We start from the raw sequence: 17,906 nt of genomic DNA, 5'->3' as shown, positions 1-17,906 counted from the left end.
GGGGAGTAGTGGGGGCAAAAGAAATATCTGGCTTCAAGACTAAGCTTGATAAGTTTATGGAAGGGATGGTATGATGGGATAGCTTAATTTTGGCAATTGATCTTTGATCATCAGCAGGTAAGTATGCCCAGTGGTCTGTGATGGGATGTTAGATGGGATGGGATCTGAGTTACTGCAGAGAATTCTTTCCTGAGTGCTGGCTAGTGAGTCCTGCCCACATGCTCAGGGTTTAGCTGATCGCCATATTTGGGGTCGGGAAGGAATTTTCCTCCAGGGCAGATTGGCAGAGGCCCTGGAGGTTTTTCGCCTTCCTCTGCAGCATGGGGCATGGGTCACTTGCTGGTGGATTCTCTGCAGCTTGAGGTCTTCAAGCCACAATTTGAAGACTTCAATAACTCAGACATAGGTTAGGGGTTTGTTATAGAAGTGGATGGGTAGGGTTCTGTGGCCTGCTTTGTGCAAGGGGTTGGACTGGATCATCATATTGGTCCCTTCTGACCCTAAAGTCTATGAGTCTATTACACTCTGATCAAGAATAGAAACTTCCCTCCCTGCTGACAGCTGCAGAAAACAGGACTGTTCAGCATTTTTGAAAGTGAAGGTAAGTTACAGAATATAAAGTATGTGTCTAGGAAGGTCAGTGGGGCCAACACACTGGTTTATTTATTGCTATGTACCGTACAGCATTGACTTTGGACAAAATGAAGTCTATTGAGGCGTAATACTGAGAAAGTCAAGGCCAGAAAGGACAAAAGAGCCATTTCTCAGCAATACAGAATGAAGATGCTCCTAGCAGAAGACCAAGAGGATAATATTGAACTCTCTTAAACCTGGATGTTTATTTCAATTTAAGACCCCGTAGACCAGAAGATGCTGCAAAACAGAGTGCTAATTTAAAGACTGATTATAAAAAAAACTGAGCCGACTACCCAGCTAAGTAATGAGCTCTAACAAACAATGGTACAAAGGGACACATTTTCACATGCATTGTATAAATATTTCTAATGACTACCGTTTACCTAAGAACTATTAAAATGCTGAAGTTACTGAATCATCAGGAAAGTGGTTTTAAGATCAAAATTAATAATTGCAGAATATAACCAAGCAGTTTGCGTGTGAGGTGAGTGCAAAGATGTGTTTGGATTGACACCATGTGGCATCACTCTGAAGTGGTACAGCAACTGTTCGGAACTGTACCTTCTGGACATCATTTTGGTTGCATGCAGCATTATGTTTAAAAATAACTTGTACAGAAAAAACACATTAACATATCTTACATTTAAGAAGTATTCCATCCCTTTCCTTAACCCAAGCAAAGACTTAGTAATATTAACAAGGACCAGGCAAGGGAGGATGAGACAGATACCACTATTTAATAGGGCTGTAATTTACATACTAGTCAATTACAGACCTAGCTGGCCAGGTTGGCAGGGGGAAAAGAGGTGTGCAGAGTCAATTTAGACTTAGGAATTAGGGAGGATTAAAACCTGCCAGGCTTGCTGAAGGCCAGTGGAAGGAGACAAAGGTCAGAGTCATGTTCCTTATCCCAGACAACAGTGGAGATGATGCTGAACCTTCATTCAGCATGTCCAGTTCAGTTCCGCTCTTCCTTTACATGCTGCTGGAGAAGCAAGCAGGAGGCAAAACCATACCCTTTGTGAAATGAAGGCAATTCCACACAGTGGCTGCAACATGAGGGTGTAGCGGCAAACGCCTGTTCCTTTCCTCTGCCAGAGAGATCCCAAAATAGGGATCAATGGAAAAAAACTGATGAGAAGGGAGTTAGTTGTTTTTTCCCCCAGACATTCAGCAAAAAAAATTATCACCATTGATTTGACTGGTAACCCCAAATCTTCTGCATAATGTAACTCCACTCAAACTTAGCACTCCCTTTATTTCAGGGAGAAGGCCCGTATTTGCGTATGAAATTCTATACCCTCACTCAGGCCTGGTCTATACTCCAGAGTTAGGTTGATGTAAGGCAGCTTACATCGACCTAATTATGTCAGTGTCTATGCTACAGCCTTGCTCCCACCGACGTAAGTGCCTTACTACACTGACAGAACACCACCTCCATGAGGGTGTAGGTCTGTGTAGTTAGGGTGACGCACCATCCAGCAGACACTGTGTTACTTACATTGGCTGTCATTCTTGTCAAATTCACAGATCCGTGCTGGAGCTGTAAAGTTGACAAGAAAGGCTGGTAGGTTCCTTGCTTTGGGCTAGGAGCCCTGCTGCCCCCTAGACTCTAGGCAGCTGGGAGCCTGGAAGCGCCCAGAGGGGCAGCCGGGCTCCCAGCGGAGAGCTGTGTGTCGAGCTGAGAGCCCAGGCTCTCAGCCCCCATACTGCTGCTCTTGAGTCAGTGTAACAAAGTGCTCCTTGTGAGGCTGCACACTATCGACAGAAGGTTAGTGTGGGCATGAAAAACTTCAGCAATTACTGTGGATACTAACAAAGGTTAACTTAAGTTTGTAGCGTAGACATGCTCTCAGAGAGGAGCTTTGCTTCTTTACAGTCCCATTTGTTGAACAACTTGCCACAGATTGTAGCCACCTGGAGGACAGAATCATACAACTGTAACTAACTGGGTGAAGGAGATGCTCACATTGATATGTTCTTTAATTTTTTAAAACCAAAAATCTGTTACTGAAACAGAGCATTCCTTGTCCAAATATCCAGAAGAATGACCGAATGATTCAATTTTAATCTGTGTACATCGGCTATCCAACCATAGGACAGATGATCATGGTCCATAAGTTAGTATTTACAAATTTCGGGAACCTTAGAAGAATATTTCAGGTCTACATACTGCAGAAGCAAGTACTTTCAAGTATCCACAAGCTGGGGATTTGTATTTACTTTTAAGAGAAAAAATGTGACACTTAGTGGTATTGCTTCATTTTGAATCATATACAACAACTTTTTCGACGCATGAGAAAATAAGTACAGCAAATTTTTCTTTGAGAAATTTCATACCTGTTCTCCTTGCCATTTTGGATTACTGAATGTCTATCGGCAGTGGTTCTCTCACTACAAACGTACGTATTGCGGCGTGTCATTGCTCCAGGTGCGGTATTATTCTACAATTAAAGATACAATGTGTGTTAATCCATCCAAAAAGTTTGTGCAAGACTCAGGGCAAAATCAGTATCAACAATATGTGGTTGAAGACCTTATTTTCCTTAAATTTATGCTATAATTTGTTCTACAGCTTATAGTAAAAGCCTTACATTGATTTGTTTCCAAAGTAGATAAGAAACAGCAATACCCTTTAGTTATGGTGACTGTGCTAGTCTTTCTAAGAAAGTGCTAAGATGAACGAACTGTTTGAAACACAATTTCATTTTATTTTGACTATTCAACAAGAGTTAATAGAGTAAGCTTAACTTTAATCACAAATGCCCTCAACTATTGATGTAAATAAAAATGAGAATTTTATGGAAGTTAATCTAGATCTGTAGTTCCTTTACTAGACATCCTTGAAAGATATTTTATGACTTTTAGAATGTGGAAATCATCATCTTTTCTTAAAACACTTTTCTGAAACTGAATCAAGCCCCTAACAAGTTAATTGGCAGGAAAAGCAAAGATCTAACAGAAACAAACAGATGTGGCTAAGTACAATGGGGAAGTAAATAAATAAAGGCTCTTAAAAATACTAATGCCATAAAGATGAATCTAAAGTTTTGAAGCCAATAATGAACAATTAAAATAGAAAAGTCAAATTCCAGAAAATCTCAGTTAAGACATTTTTCAAATATAAATATACACAAAAACATTAGACAAAGGACAAGAGAACCACAGGGCCACTTAAAATGAAAATGGAGACCTTAGAGGGGGGATAAAGAAATAGAATTAATTACTTTGCCTCTGTCTTTGCAGAGGAAGAGGGTGGAGATATGCCCAACCTGGCGGTCAATTTTCCAGGAACGACTGAGGAGCTAGGTAGTGCACATATAACAGAATTATATAAAAAAGAGTTAGATGCACTTAATGTACAAAAAGCACGAGATCCAGATAAACATGCACCCCGGGGGTTTAGAGGAAGCAAGCAAGCAAACTAGCGAATCTTTGACTCCCCCATTCTCATTCCAGTTCACTGGATTTCAGATAAATTCCATACAACTGGAAAATGGAAAATAAATCCATTATCGTGCTCTGTTTTTAAAAAGGATTGTGGAACAAAGTATGAAACAAGAGAGGTTACTGAGTTCAAACAGCCACTGCTGGGAAAAATCCTGGAAACCAGTTTAAGGGATGTTATCAGTGAACACATGGATAAGCCCCTGTCGATTACAGATTGCTAGTAAGAATTTAGGAAGAGGACTTAACGAACCTGTTGTAGTTCTTTGAAGAATTACTGCTGTGATAGACAAGGGAAACAGCGCATTTTTAAAAAAAAATTGAGATAAGGTTCCGCATAAAAACAAATGGCTACAGTAGTGTGCAATGGAATAAAGGGTAAAAATATACCGAGGAAAAATGGGCCTAAGAGAAAAAAAGCAAAAAGTAGCCATTGACAAACTTTTCAAGTTGAAAAAAGGTTCCAAGAGGGGTCAGTAAAAAACCTGTTGTTCAATATATATAAAACAGCTCCCTGCGGTCATCTGTCAGGCAAAGTTCCGATACATATCAGTTTATAATCAGGTTCCAAATTCCCCTCAATTTATTTCTTCAGAACTGTACACTTGAATCCAAGATGTCATTTAAAAGAAATGTCTAGCACTTGCTGTTGCAAACTTTAAAAACTTGAACTGGTTATAAGCTGATGCGGAGTCATGTGCTCGAGCCTGCCAATAGCTGAAATAACAGTTCTAAATATGAACAGTCACCATTCATTTGAATGGGGTGTTAATGTTTATTATTATTCGGCTTAAAAGTTAATACTGCATTAACTTACTGAACATTGTAGGTAAAACAGCCAGCTGAAGACAGAAAAATCCATGACATGGTGAAAGATAAAAATTGAGGGGAAGTGTAAAAAGTTGAATTTAACACCAAATTAAGCAACAGCAAATTATGAACTGATTGTATTATTCATTTTCATATTTAATACAGTATGAAACAATTTTTAATTTATCTGAAGCTGCCAGAAAACCTCTAGTTTGCTGCCCTGGATTGCTAAGAGGCCTTGCTAAAGAATTTGGTGAAAGCTCTGTAGAAAGCTTGACCTTATAACATATACTGACTTCAGTGGGAGTTTGTCTGTATAAAGATCGCAGGAATTTGCCAATATATTTTACACATACATGCATATGAAAATGAAATCTGTTAGCTATGCAACCTCAACAATGCATTAAACTTGCCAGTCAATACAAAAGGTTGTAACAACACTATTAACTTGGCATCTCTGCCCTGTGTGGGGTATGACATGCATCTTATGGCACAATTTATTAACTTGTTGGTTCTCAACTTTTTTTTTTTGGAGCCACTGTGTGATAGAATGACAGCAGAGCCTCTCCACCCCATTTTTCTAGCTTTTCTCTGTCAGAGCACAACAGTGGTGCCGTTGCAGCATGTTAAGTGAGACATACCCTAAGCTTAACTTAAAACGAAACACTAACACTAACACACACTAAGCTAAGACACTGTATTCTTCAAGAGAGAAAATTCAGGTTCAATGGATCCACAGAAGTTTGTATCTGTCTGCTGTCACAGATGGATAGAGTTGAGGTGGCAGAGGGCACACCCCCTTTTAGAGGCACATCCAGAGAAGACAGGGGAATGCAGGTGGGAACAGGAGGGGTGAGTGAGCTCTCTAACAGGCACTGCTACCAGGATGCATCTCATGAGTGGGACTTTGCAGAGTACACTTGAAGGTGGTGGCTACATGTTTCTGGGAATAAGGAGCATTCTCTGATGCCATCAAAGGTTGAGCTGAACACCATGAGCATACTGAAGAGAAGCTTGGGCTGGCAGGCTGCTGCAGCTGCATTGGACGACTTAGCTGCATGTACAGTCAGCTACATTAGGAGAGACAACCAGAGGAAGGAGGGTAGGTGAGTGGCTTTCAAGGAGTCACTTGCTGGTTCTTCTAAAGACGTCATAACACATTTGCAGAAAGTCTGTAAGAGCTAGGGTCCTGAAGCTTCTTTCACCCACTAATTGCCTTCCTCTGCCCTGCCATCCTGAACTATTCTGAAGGCCCTTTAGGTTGGGAGACAGCAATAAGGTATACACTTGGAAATATCACGCAATCCATGAATAGTATGCATGAGTAATATGGCAGAATTATGTTGCTGCTAAAGCCTTATTTTTTGAGATTTTAATTGAGCAGAATACATATTTGTTTCCAGCAACTTTTTAAAGCAAAATAAATTTGACAAGTATTTTGCTAGTAGAACTAATCTGATTCTTACTGCACAACTGTTCAGTTTGCAGAGCTATCTGACTTGCAAGGGCCTGCATGCGCAATCAGCTTTAGAAGCACAACTTCTATGTTCCCTAAACCCACAAACACTAATCAGCTGCACACGCATGCACAACACTTGCCTTGAAGTGTATTCCTGCAGACTTAATATTCTGCTATACAAGCTTAATATGCAATTATTTAATGGTTCTAACAGTTAAAGAAGAGTTAAGACTTTTTCAAAATCACACATTAGTCTTCAACAAGGACTATGCCCATACCAAGTTTCAAAGTTCTGCCACTTTGCAGTAGCTTTTTATGAAAAAGTAGTTAATTTTTTGTTTAAAAAAGGAACGAAGTTACTAGTAATTCTGCTTCTCGGAAGTTATCTCAAGGGATTATCAATTTTAGGCCTCACGCAATCAGTGAGACAGGATGAAACTTCTGTACTCGAAGGATTTTTTACACCCAGAATGGTAGGTCAGCACAAGACAACCCACTTTCTTCTGGCTGTATGCCAACTACCATAGCCCTTAAATATTCTAGCCAATTCCTGAACTGCGGGGGAAGTAACAGCTTCCTATATACACCAGTTATAACAATGAACTCTAAAAATGACTACATAAGAACTTGCATTGGAAACCCTGTTAAGTTTATTTGGTTAAACATTAAAAGAACCAGGAACTATCACTCCACCATTTTATGTGGTGTTACAATGTTATAATGCTGTTTCTGATTATATTAGTGCCACTGTTTGATTCAGTGTGCAAGTTGGACCTTTTACCATGAACAAAGCAGGTATTCCATGGATCTCTCAATATAGCCCAAATTTTGATTTCAATTCCAATGTAAAACTAGAAGCCACTGGAATAAAGTCATTGATGTCAGGATCTAGCTGGTGCAACAGAGCAAGCCAAAATACCAAAGAATGAAGCACTGAGGCTACAATGCAAAAGGGCTGAAAAAAAGAGGGCAATAATACTGAGTGTGGAGCAAAAACATATTGCTGCCAAACAAAAACAGGATTACTGGAGTGAAGGCCAGTGGTAGGACAAAACCAATTTAAAGGCCCTAACACTCTGGGACCAGATAACCCACAACACCAAGAGAGAGACAAACAATTAACCAGGGGCGGCTCTAGGCATTTTGCCGCCCCAAGCACGGCAGACAGGCTGCCTTCGGCAGCTTGCCTGCAGAGGGTCCGCTGGTACTACGGCTTTGGAGGACCTCGGGCAGGCAAGCCGCCGAAGGCAGCCTGCCTGCCGCGCTTGCGGTGCCGGTAGAGTGCCCCCTGCAGCTTGCCACCCCAAGCACGTGCTTGGCGTGCTGGGGCCTGGAGCCGCCCCTGCAATTAACAGGAAGGGGAGTGGGGGTCAGAAAAGAATACACATAGCACTGTCAGAGTAGATGTATGAACCACAGCTGAAGAGAAGGCAGAAGGAGGGGATCCCTCTTACAGGAGGAGTTCATTGCCAGCCTGTAGCTGAGAATGACTTGGCTGGAAGGTTCCAGAAACTGGAGGTAGTGGCTGCTGCTGGTACACAACCAATAAGAGATTGAGGGCCTTCTGCCGAGCTACTTTTTGGCCTCAGAGGACTAAAGGTTTGAATTAGGGAAATTCTGCCATTTTTTATATTACGACCATGGAATCCAAGTGCAATAATCTTGCCAGGATGGCATCTTTAAAGAAACATACCATCCCAAGCTTGATAATGGCTGAAGAGATTTTGTTGATACTTTAAAAAAATTCACAATGCAGGGAAGACTTCTGTGCAGAAGCTGAATGTTCCAGAAAGTCTGAGTTTGTGGAAACAGACTTATTATGAAAACTGTTTTCCAACCTTAATTATAAAGGTGGCAATCAAGCAAAACGTTCAGTTGAACAGAAACAAGCTGGTCTGTGAACTGAGCTAAGGTAGATAACAGGTGTGGAAGGAAGGAATAACCTCAGCTCCCTAGTAACTTACCAGCTGAAGGATCTGGAAGTTATTGTGGGAGAGTTTCACTAAAACTAATCAGCTCAAAGCACTGCAGCAGAAAGATCAGAGGATCATTTAAAGAGAACTCAAGTCCCAAAGCTGAGCACTGTATTTAAGCAAAAATTAAGTTCAAATAAGTTTTTTTTTGTTTTGGGGGGGAAGGGGGAGGGAAGAAGCTTTTAAAGCTACAGCTCTTTGGTAATATGTTAATTACTGGGCAGAGGACAGGAGTCCACTGAGTAATCCGTATAATTGCATTTTTAAAATGTGTTAAGGAATGCCTAGTGCAATGTACAGGTGACCCTTTTAATCAGTGTATACAAAAGGATATGGGATATAAAAGTTGTGGCAGGGATCCCTTTTTTGGGAGGAGGAAACCCAAAAGAGCAGGTGGAATTTCAGAGATCACCCATGACCCATACTATCTGCTCCACAGGACAGCCTCTTAGTTCCTTTTCTTGTCTTGGATTTATTTAAAATGTACCTTTGGTTCCTATCCTAATGAACTATTTCAGAAATGGCAATAGGCAAAATAATTAAGTTCCTGGGCAGGTGACTGAAGCAAACAATATACAAATAAGTATATGAGATACTTACATTTGCACCTGGGGAATGAAGTGAGATGAAGATAAAAGCATTAAAAAACAAACAAACCAAAAACCAATGACAGGCCATTGGGCTGAGTGACATTCTCCTGCTCTTAAAGTGTTTCATGTTCATATGCTTTAAAGAATAAATGCTTCCACTTACACTGGGGACAGCTGAACTTTTCTTACGTTCAGGAATATCAGCCTTATTTGGATTGTTAGCATTTCCGAGCATAGGGCTAGCTGGAGCAATTCCTCGTCCTCCAACAGCACTACTGCTAGATTTCCTTGTCTGAATTCCATCTTCTTTCAGGTCACTGTCTGTAGTGCTAGTCTGGCTTCTTTTTGGATACGCCACTACTGGAGGGATAGAGGGTCCAGCTAAAAAGAAAACATTTTTTGTTTCTAAATGTGGAGGTTATCTTGTTATTCATTATGCAAATTCATTTATATGCACATATCTTAAAAGTCAAAATAAATGAAACTTAAAGGACAGAGGATCATAAAAACCTAAGAAGGGCCATACTGGGTCAGATTAAAGGTCCATCTAGCCTGGTATAAAGGAAAAAGAAGCCATAGGCTCAAAGGGTGGACCTGTGAGCCTGGAGAGAACCAGGCTGAAGTCCCATTGGGAGACCGGGTCCCTGATTGGCAGAAAGTGTCTTTCAAAGTCTTTCAGGTCTTTGCTCTCTCCTTCCCTTTACGGGACGTAGGAGAACGCCCCCTCCCAGCCTCTCTTTGCTTTTTAGCTGGTACTGGGGATGGGGATTGGCACTGGTCAGAGGTTGCTGCTGGCAGTGCGCTCCACACGGGGACCACAGTGCTTGGAGCAGAGTCCAATCTCATCAGTTCTGAGCCCACTGCAAGGACCAACTTCATAAGGAGCCTTGGAGACAAATGTCCTGCTCCCTCTTGGCCTGCGACCTGAAGCTCTTGCAAATGCGACACTTGTCGCTCATGTGGATTTCCCCTAAACACTTCCCCATAGAAGCTGCCAGATCACTGACTGGCATAGGCTTTTGCAACAGTCACAAGATTTGAAGCCCAGGGCATGCCCTGTCCCTAGGCTAAGTCCCATACAGGACTATTTCTAACTTAACACTAAGGGAACTATTAACTGTACAACTTTAAACAACTATATACAACAAATTCACTACTAGACACAGTAGAGATAGGAAAGCGTGCCGAAGCAAGGAGACATTCCAGCACTGTCATTGGTGGTAAGAAAGAACTGAGGGAGGGGGGAGCTAGCGGCACCTCTTATACCGGCGCATATATGTGCCATTCCAGAGGGTGCCAGAGCCAGTCTCCTACAGATATCACTGGGGGAAAACTTCCGGCACCAGTGCATATGGAGAGCGCACACAGACAATGGAATGGACATGAGCAAGCACTCTAAGAACTTTTCCAAACTTCTGAATATTATTAATCTCTGTCTTTTTAAAAATGTGTAAAACTTGAGTTGCTCAAAAACAAAGTCAATTTTTAAAAATTTAATAAGCTGGAGATTTAAGCCAACTCTTAAAGCTCCCTTTAATGCAATTTTCCACCAAAGATACAGAATTTGTATACATTTTCTCTGGTAAGGACAGATGGGTGGTGAATATAAAACTATTTAAATTCTTTAGTTGGAGATGTTCCTCAGATTTAAAAAAAAATCTGGTGTTAAACACTCTGAAAAGTCCCCTTAAGGCTCTTACCTTGTTTTGCTTGGCTCCAGAAGTCCAACATTTGAACACTACCTATTGTACTTTTCTAGTAATTCCTCTGTTACTCGAAGTGTTGGGCCATATATTTGGCTGTGCTTGATTCCCTTTCTTGCCACTGGTACAATAGGTTGGAAAGCTAGTCTAAACCCAGTTAAAGATTTCCTTTGAGCAAGGGATTTCTAGTTGCATAAAGTTGTCATGACAGGTTCTTTGTCACTTGTTTCTAATTCCTCCCAGTTCAATGGGCATTCCAGAACCCAGCCAGACCAAGCTAAATTCCAGGCACTCTGGGATGGTGGAATGGAACTGGGAGCAGTTATTGCTGGCACACAACCTACCCTAATTTGTGCTGTAGGCCCCCACGTGCCCGCAGAATTGGGGAAGAATGGCAGAAAGCTGTTCTGGTACACCTGAAAATCAAGAAAAATGTCCAACGGCCCAACTATTTGTACAAATCCTTTCCCAGCTATTAAAATGTAAGGAGTTGAGATGTGGATGTTATATTTTGAAAGTCAGACTTCCCGTCCTCTCCTGATACATTTTAATGGAGATAAAAATAAAGTCAAAAACATTCAAGTGTTTTGGTTTTTCTCTTCAAACAAAACCAACAAACTGATTCTACAGATTAGAAAATTTAACAAAAAAGACAATGTAATCCAAGGAGATGCAGGGAGAGGAAAGCAACCTCTCCTGCCTGCAAATAACCACTGTAGTATATTCAGGTCAAAGGGAGATTCCCTCTGTAAATTAGTGTATAGGCAGGAAGATTTATAAGATATTTAATAAACTCTGTGCGACTGTTCTGCATACCCATGAGGCAGAAAAGCTCTAAGTTTGGCTGGGGTCACTGGTACTCTTTAAAAACTGGACCTTTGCAGGGCATTCAAGTGACAGCCATCACAGGAAACAAGAAGAAATACTGGGGGACAGACAAAGGCTGATCTATTAATGCCAAAAGGAAACAAAAGCTGTATGGCCATAATGGAAGTGGGGAATGGTGTGGGATGCACTTGATAGTGAACAAGAGAACTTGCAAGATGTTGTTTAGCAAGACTTTCCTAGGATGGCCTCACAGGCAGGAGAAAATATTGCCATAATAATAGAATAAGATGGTTCACTCAGTATACTTTTAGAAGGTCTCTCTGAGGAGGTCTTAACTATACATAAGAATACCTGATCATGAATTAGTCACTAGGTTGTAACTGACCAAATCATAAGCAAGTTGGTCCCTTTTAAAAGGTGGAGGCTGTAAGGAAATATCGAACATTTTATAGTAGATGTGCGTCACCACACTGAAACAGGGTCACTCACCATGATCGCTGTACCGTCGCTGTTTTTGGCTGGAGGATATGCTTCTCTGCACTTTGTGATGAGGCGATTGTCCAGTGCTATTGTTGAGATCACTACTTGGCCTAACTTTAGCAAGGGAAAGATTGCTGCTGGAGCTTGAATCACTAGCATCCAACTAAGAGAAAATTTAAAAATGAGGTTCAATCAAAATGAATTTAACAATGTCCAGAGATTCTGAACATAATTCTAAGTAAGCAAAATTTCAAAAGGATCTCACACTAAAATGTTCCTTAAAAGTGCACTAGTCAGATCCAGTTCTGTGCCTAAAGGATCAGTAGAAATATGAGTAGTACTCTATTCATTTTTCACTCAACTGGTGGCAAATAAGTAACCAAATCTGTACAAAGCTACAATAGCTACACAAAACATTGTACAGTTTGATTTACTTCTGAAACATTAGGAGCATTTTATGAAAAAGTTATTTTGCTGAGAAACAAATATTTTCTAACCCCTTCCTTACGGGACAAAGTTGGGGAGAGAAGAGGATGTTTGCTTCTGAACAGTTTGCTTCCATTTATACAGACATTAGAATGTAGTCCCTGCCCCAAAGTGAGTATAGAGTGATTATCAAACTTTTGGTCCTACAATTCAAAAACAGATCATTTAAAAAATATATTAAAATGCTTAACCAATATTTGAAGGTGTTTTTTGTTTAAAGGTAACCAGCATATGATAGGCTATAGTGCTGAAGTCAAAATTTGGTGTTTTAGCCCACAATAAAGTTATTGCTAAGGCCCTACTTGAATCATGGGATGACTGTCAAATAACTGTGGCTGAGAGTCGCAGATTAGACATGGAAAATTGCAGAAAAGTAATAACGGACCTTTATTAATTGTGGTAATTTGGAAGTCAGAGAAGAGGACTTTAAGAGAAATTTGCTGGAACAATATAAACATTCCAGTATTATGTTATGCCTGCTATATTTTTTTGATAACCAGATATTTTGTGCAACTATATTACATTCATTAATGCATGGGGCTGACAGCGGGAGCTTTGGCTGTCAGCGGCCGATGGCCGGGGCTCCCGCTGTCAGGCTCAGCCAACTGGTGGCCAGGGCTTCTGCTGTTAGCCCCAGGCAGCTGACAGAATTGCAATGGAAGCCTAATATTGCTGAGATCTGCAATTTCAGCACTATCACAAATTAGGTAGGGTCTTAGTTATCTTTCAGCCAGGAAGCACTCAAGTTATTATACTGCTATGCACTCATTATACATGTCTATTGTATAACAGTGTGATTAATCGCGATTAATTTTTAATCACAATTAATTTGAGTCAATTGCGCGAGTTAACTGCAATTACCCGACAGCCCTAATAATTAGTAAAGTCCAAATGGGTGAGAACTTGAAAACTGGACTATAAAAAATACCCTCAGATCTCAGTGATGATTGAACCTATTGATATTCTGAACAGAATTCTCTCTCTGGTTGGCAACTGCCCTTACATCTCTTCATATATGATTCTCACATTACCCCAACCTGTCTCCATATCTCCTTACCCTCTCCTTCCATTAAAGCATTATATTAAGAGATTGATTACGTTGTTTTAAATATCTGGAGCTAGGTGGGGGGAGAGAAGGTGGGAAGGAGGGCAGACGCTACGTCTGATATGTTTTTGTAAGCATTCTAAAGGCAGTAGCCTGTGTAGGCAGATTTGTATCCTCAGTGTCCTGTTAATCTATATAAAAGATTTCAGGATTTTCACTGACAATTAGAACATGTGTTGAGTAAGTGTGAAACAATGAAAACAACTACAAGGATAGCTGAGAGCTCTTTCTATTCAGAATATCAAGTGGCGACCCCTGTTTGAGAAACCCTGGGGTAGGGAGTTTTCCTGTTTTTCAGCTCTGAGTTCTACAAAGGGGAAATGTAAATTCCCCTCTTCCCCCATTCCCCTAAACAAAAAAAGTTACCATGCTTCCTCCATATGTGTAATAAAAAATACAGATCTTTGAAACTAAAAGAATGAGGATTGTGCATATATTAATGAGTGCATACACATTTGAAAAAAATTAGGATAAAAATCTATTTTAAAAGATTATTTCTAAAGATTGCTCAGTAAGTTCTGGCTAAGAGATGGGCTCTCAAAATTTTCATGTGGACTACATCCTAGGGAGACTGCCTCTCCTCACACTTTCAACAGCTTGGACCACCTTTGCTCCATTCAAGATTATACAGTATATCTGAGGCAACTAAAACAATTGTTTAGATGGAGAAATAATTTATTTGCGACTGTCTTTGACCTGACAAACATTCTCCTTTTTAAAAAGTGTTTCATGGTGCTTAAGGAGAAAAAAAAAAGCTCCAAGCCATCTTCTTTTGCTCTTAATTTCTTCCATTTTATTACTATTTGGTTCTTTTGCCCCCTGCACATTCTGCCCTGCTTCCTTCCCCCTTGGAATACTCCCTAATCACCTGTTCTCAGCGTGACTCCAGTGAACATACTGCTCAATTTCCTTCTCTCCCAATGCTCTGGACATTCTTTTCCAATTGGCAGTTCTTGGTCCCCCTCTTACTGACAGCTCCCAGTAGTGTGTTTATTCCAATCCTGCTTGTTAGCCCACATCCCTGAGTGCAGTGTGTCTGTCTTCCGAGTCCTAGCAGAATCCCCAGCAGAGGTGTGTGTGGAGGTGGTGGGGGAGGGGTGTAACCCCACAACCAGGGACAAGGGAGTTAGAGAGAGACTGTCAGAAGTCCAGTCCTGAAAAGACCAGTTAGTCTTTTGACCACTTGTCTGCCTTTCGCATTGGCAGTTTTATGACAGGACGGCATCAATGCAAGGGAAAACTGCATAGAAGCACTGTGTTTGATGCCTGACCGGGTTCCAGAGCATCCCTTTTCGGGCCTGGTGCTACGCTTTTCAACTGAGGCTCAAGAGGATTTGTGGCTCCTGAAAAAGGACCTGGTGATGGAGACGTCTCTCTCTTCCCTGTGTGGATTCTGTTCTTTCCTTCCCTATCCCTTGAGATTTTATCAGATCTTTAGGGGCAGTTTTTTCAACTTGACAAGGAGAGGAGCCAACGAGAGCCCTTTTAGATGAGGAGTGCTTGGAAATTTCTGCTGCCACAGCTATCTCAGGGTCTCAAGAGGGATGCTTTAACCTCTCCAGCAGCCCACTTTCAGGAAAGCCTCCCTGGATCTTTGGTTTCTCTTTGAAAATAATTTACAGATGACATTTCTCTGTTATCTGCCCCTCACCCAGACATTGTAAGCATATGGTATATCCGCCATTTAGAGGCATTACTATCTCACATGAAGGGCAATATCTGAAGCTTGGAGACTTGTGTTCAGTCATTACTATCAATCAAGTACCAGGACAGATGCTTAGGCAAAATAAAATTCCTTCTTGTTAAAGAAGAAAGGAAATGCCATCAAAAAATTAAACACTAATCACCGGCTATTAAATATCTATTTACAAAACAATGGGTAAATGACACAGTGCGGGAAGAGGTTCACACACTGCAAGACATGGGGCAGTGACCTGGGGGGAAGTTGGGATCACCCCATATTTTCTCTCTTTGGCTAGAGGTACGAGGAAGCTCACTCTGTGCACATGTGTGGCCCTGAATGGATGCTGCAGAGTAAAAGAATGCAAACAGGATTGTACTGAGTGCATGCACATCAATAGTGGAATATACAGAGACAAGCACCTGAAGAACTGATGGATAATGGGGCTTGCTCTGTCCTTTATGCCCTTGGGTAGGGGGGACATGCAAGGACATTTAGGACATAGGTGCAGTCACAACAGACATTATCAGCCAAAATAATTTGATCTTGTCCATATGGTGGACCATGCACCCAATAGTGGAATTCACGTAAACAATTTCTTGAAGAGGAACCATAACTTTCACTTGAATGAACTATCTTTTGCTCTGAATAGTTTTTCAGCATTTAACATCAGAATATTTTAAACTTTTTTCCTGTTCTGTACTCACCTCTGATGATTTTCTCCCTAATAATAAGTATGTAGCTGTGATTTCATCATATTTCATTTTACTAAGGGATTCTTGAATTTCTTCTTGAGAGTATCCCATTCCAACCATAATATCTGAAAGAAAGAAAGGAGTTTGTAAGTCACAATATGCTTTAATAGATACACACTGGTTGAGTGTTTCCATGTTAAAAAAACCTGTTTATTTCTAACAATGGAACAAAATATCTAAATGTGGGAACAATGTCTAATTAGATATTAATAGTAAAGTTGTTTTTCAAATACCTAAATATACATAATTAAGCACAGATCAGATCTGATTATACAGTACATGAACTCAAAAACACAGCAAGTTAAATGTGGACATACTGGAAAACACTGAATTACCTATTCTCTTCTGGTCTGAGATGTCCAGCTCTGGTTCCACAAAAGGTTTTAACTCATCATCTTCATGGCCTGCGTTGATCCACCGGTCCTTCATGATTTGCTACAAAGATAGGTTGCTTAGTAGTGTAAGGTATTTACTTGTAAACAAAACAAGTCACTGAGAGGTCAAAGTCCCATCTATCAAAAATGTATAGCACTGAAGAACTGAAGACAAGCAAATCCAGACTTGAGTTTAAAGAGGTAAGTCCTTGCTTCCTCTTCTAATTCTACCCACCATTCTTTTCCAGAAAGCTCCAAATAATTCCCAACTCATATTTGAAACTAGCCAGCTTAATTGCTAGTCTCCTTCCTCTCCTCCCCTGGACTTGTGTTCCTAAACAGATTACTTCCCATCAGTTGTATTCCAGCATAAAGGTCAAAGTTAAATATTAGGAGTGGAGAGACTGGTTGCAGTGGGAGCACAGGGAGAAGAGTAGTTAAGACTTCTTCTAGACAACAATCTGTATGCAGGAAACCATCCTAATCCAGGAAACCTTCACTGAACTTTGTACACTAATGCCCTCTTTCAGCCACAAAACTTCTAGCAGACTTCCCCATGCTAAATATTACTCACTTGGGAACTAGTCAGTTCTCCAAGGAGTTAAATTAAAGCATAAAGTATTGACAAAGAACACAAAAGGAAAAAAACAGCAGATAAAAGCACCTGTTTAAAAGCATTATGGTTAAGAAAATCCAAACTGAGATTTTAACCCTTCTCTAATGTTGAACTATTTAGGAAGTCACTTATATTAGACTGTACTCCAACAGCCTTTCATAGGAATGTACTAAAATGCAAGCTATGCCTAGCCATAGTGCCCTACTTTTAAAGGGAGTAATCAGTAACTCCTCCTCATGTGATTACTGAATACATCTTCAAGATACCTTACTGCAGAATACTGTAGTTTTGAAAGTCCAAAACTACAGTTTACAATAGTGATACTATTGCGCTTTGGGTTATTAGCTTTTAAGGAAACAAAGACAAATATCAAGTTTTCAAAGACACGTGCTCTTAAATGACTTCTCAATGTAGGCATGAAAACTCCTGATGTGTATTCAAATTAGGGTTGCATGCAAGAAACCCCAATTTCTTCATGCATTATGGTTTTGCCCACTTAAGCCAGGTGCATGCTCAGAGTACACATGTAAGTAGGCAACCATCTAAGAGTGTGCACTGGCTTGCATATGCATGGAAAAAACTTTATTCACTGCACTGAGAAACTGATTTAAGGGAAACAGGTGCAACTTTGCCATATTTGTGCCAAAAACTCACACTAGAACTCTCAGGGCAGCAAATCCAGCAAATACCAACTGAAGTTAAATACCTGCTAATGGGGGAGGGAGAGGAATAGCAAGTATTAGTGGCACAAATGAAGCTTGTTAAATCACCATTAATTATTATTTTGTCTGAAAGTATTTTATTCATGTTATTACCTCTAGAGTGCCTCTTTTAGTTGGGTTTAGCACCAGAAAACGTTTGAGGAGGTTTTCACAGTCTGTTGACATGTAGAATGGGATCCTGTATTTTCCCCTTAGTACTCTCTCTCTCAGTTCCTTGGGAGAAAGGAAGCAAATTATAAAA

The 17,906-nt window shown here is 40.5% G+C and overlaps 1 protein-coding gene across 5 annotated transcripts in view; it reads right to left on the bottom strand.

Annotated features, from left to right (window-relative positions):
• MARK3 (microtubule affinity regulating kinase 3) overlaps positions 1–17,906 on the bottom strand; it is a 100,651-nt gene that overhangs the window by 22,962 nt on the left and 59,783 nt on the right. For all 5 annotated transcript variants that reach the window (XM_050954129.1, XM_050954134.1, XM_050954132.1 and 2 more), the window contains 6 exons: positions 17,759–17,878; positions 16,289–16,388; positions 15,906–16,018; positions 11,936–12,089; positions 9,079–9,296; positions 2,977–3,080 (listed from right to left, as the gene is read on the bottom strand). In XM_050954129.1, coding sequence (XP_050810086.1) covers positions 2,977–3,080; positions 9,079–9,296; positions 11,936–12,089; positions 15,906–16,018; positions 16,289–16,388; positions 17,759–17,878 — 809 coding nt within the window. The remainder of the gene's footprint in view (positions 1–2,976; positions 3,081–9,078; positions 9,297–11,935; positions 12,090–15,905; positions 16,019–16,288; positions 16,389–17,758; positions 17,879–17,906) is intronic.

This window comes from Gopherus flavomarginatus, chromosome 5, assembly GCF_025201925.1.
Source record: "Gopherus flavomarginatus isolate rGopFla2 chromosome 5, rGopFla2.mat.asm, whole genome shotgun sequence".
Lineage (NCBI taxonomy): Eukaryota > Metazoa > Chordata > Testudines > Testudinidae > Gopherus > Gopherus flavomarginatus.
The sequence above is the reverse complement of the archived record's forward strand: the minus strand, read 5'-3'. Positions and strand labels throughout refer to the sequence as shown.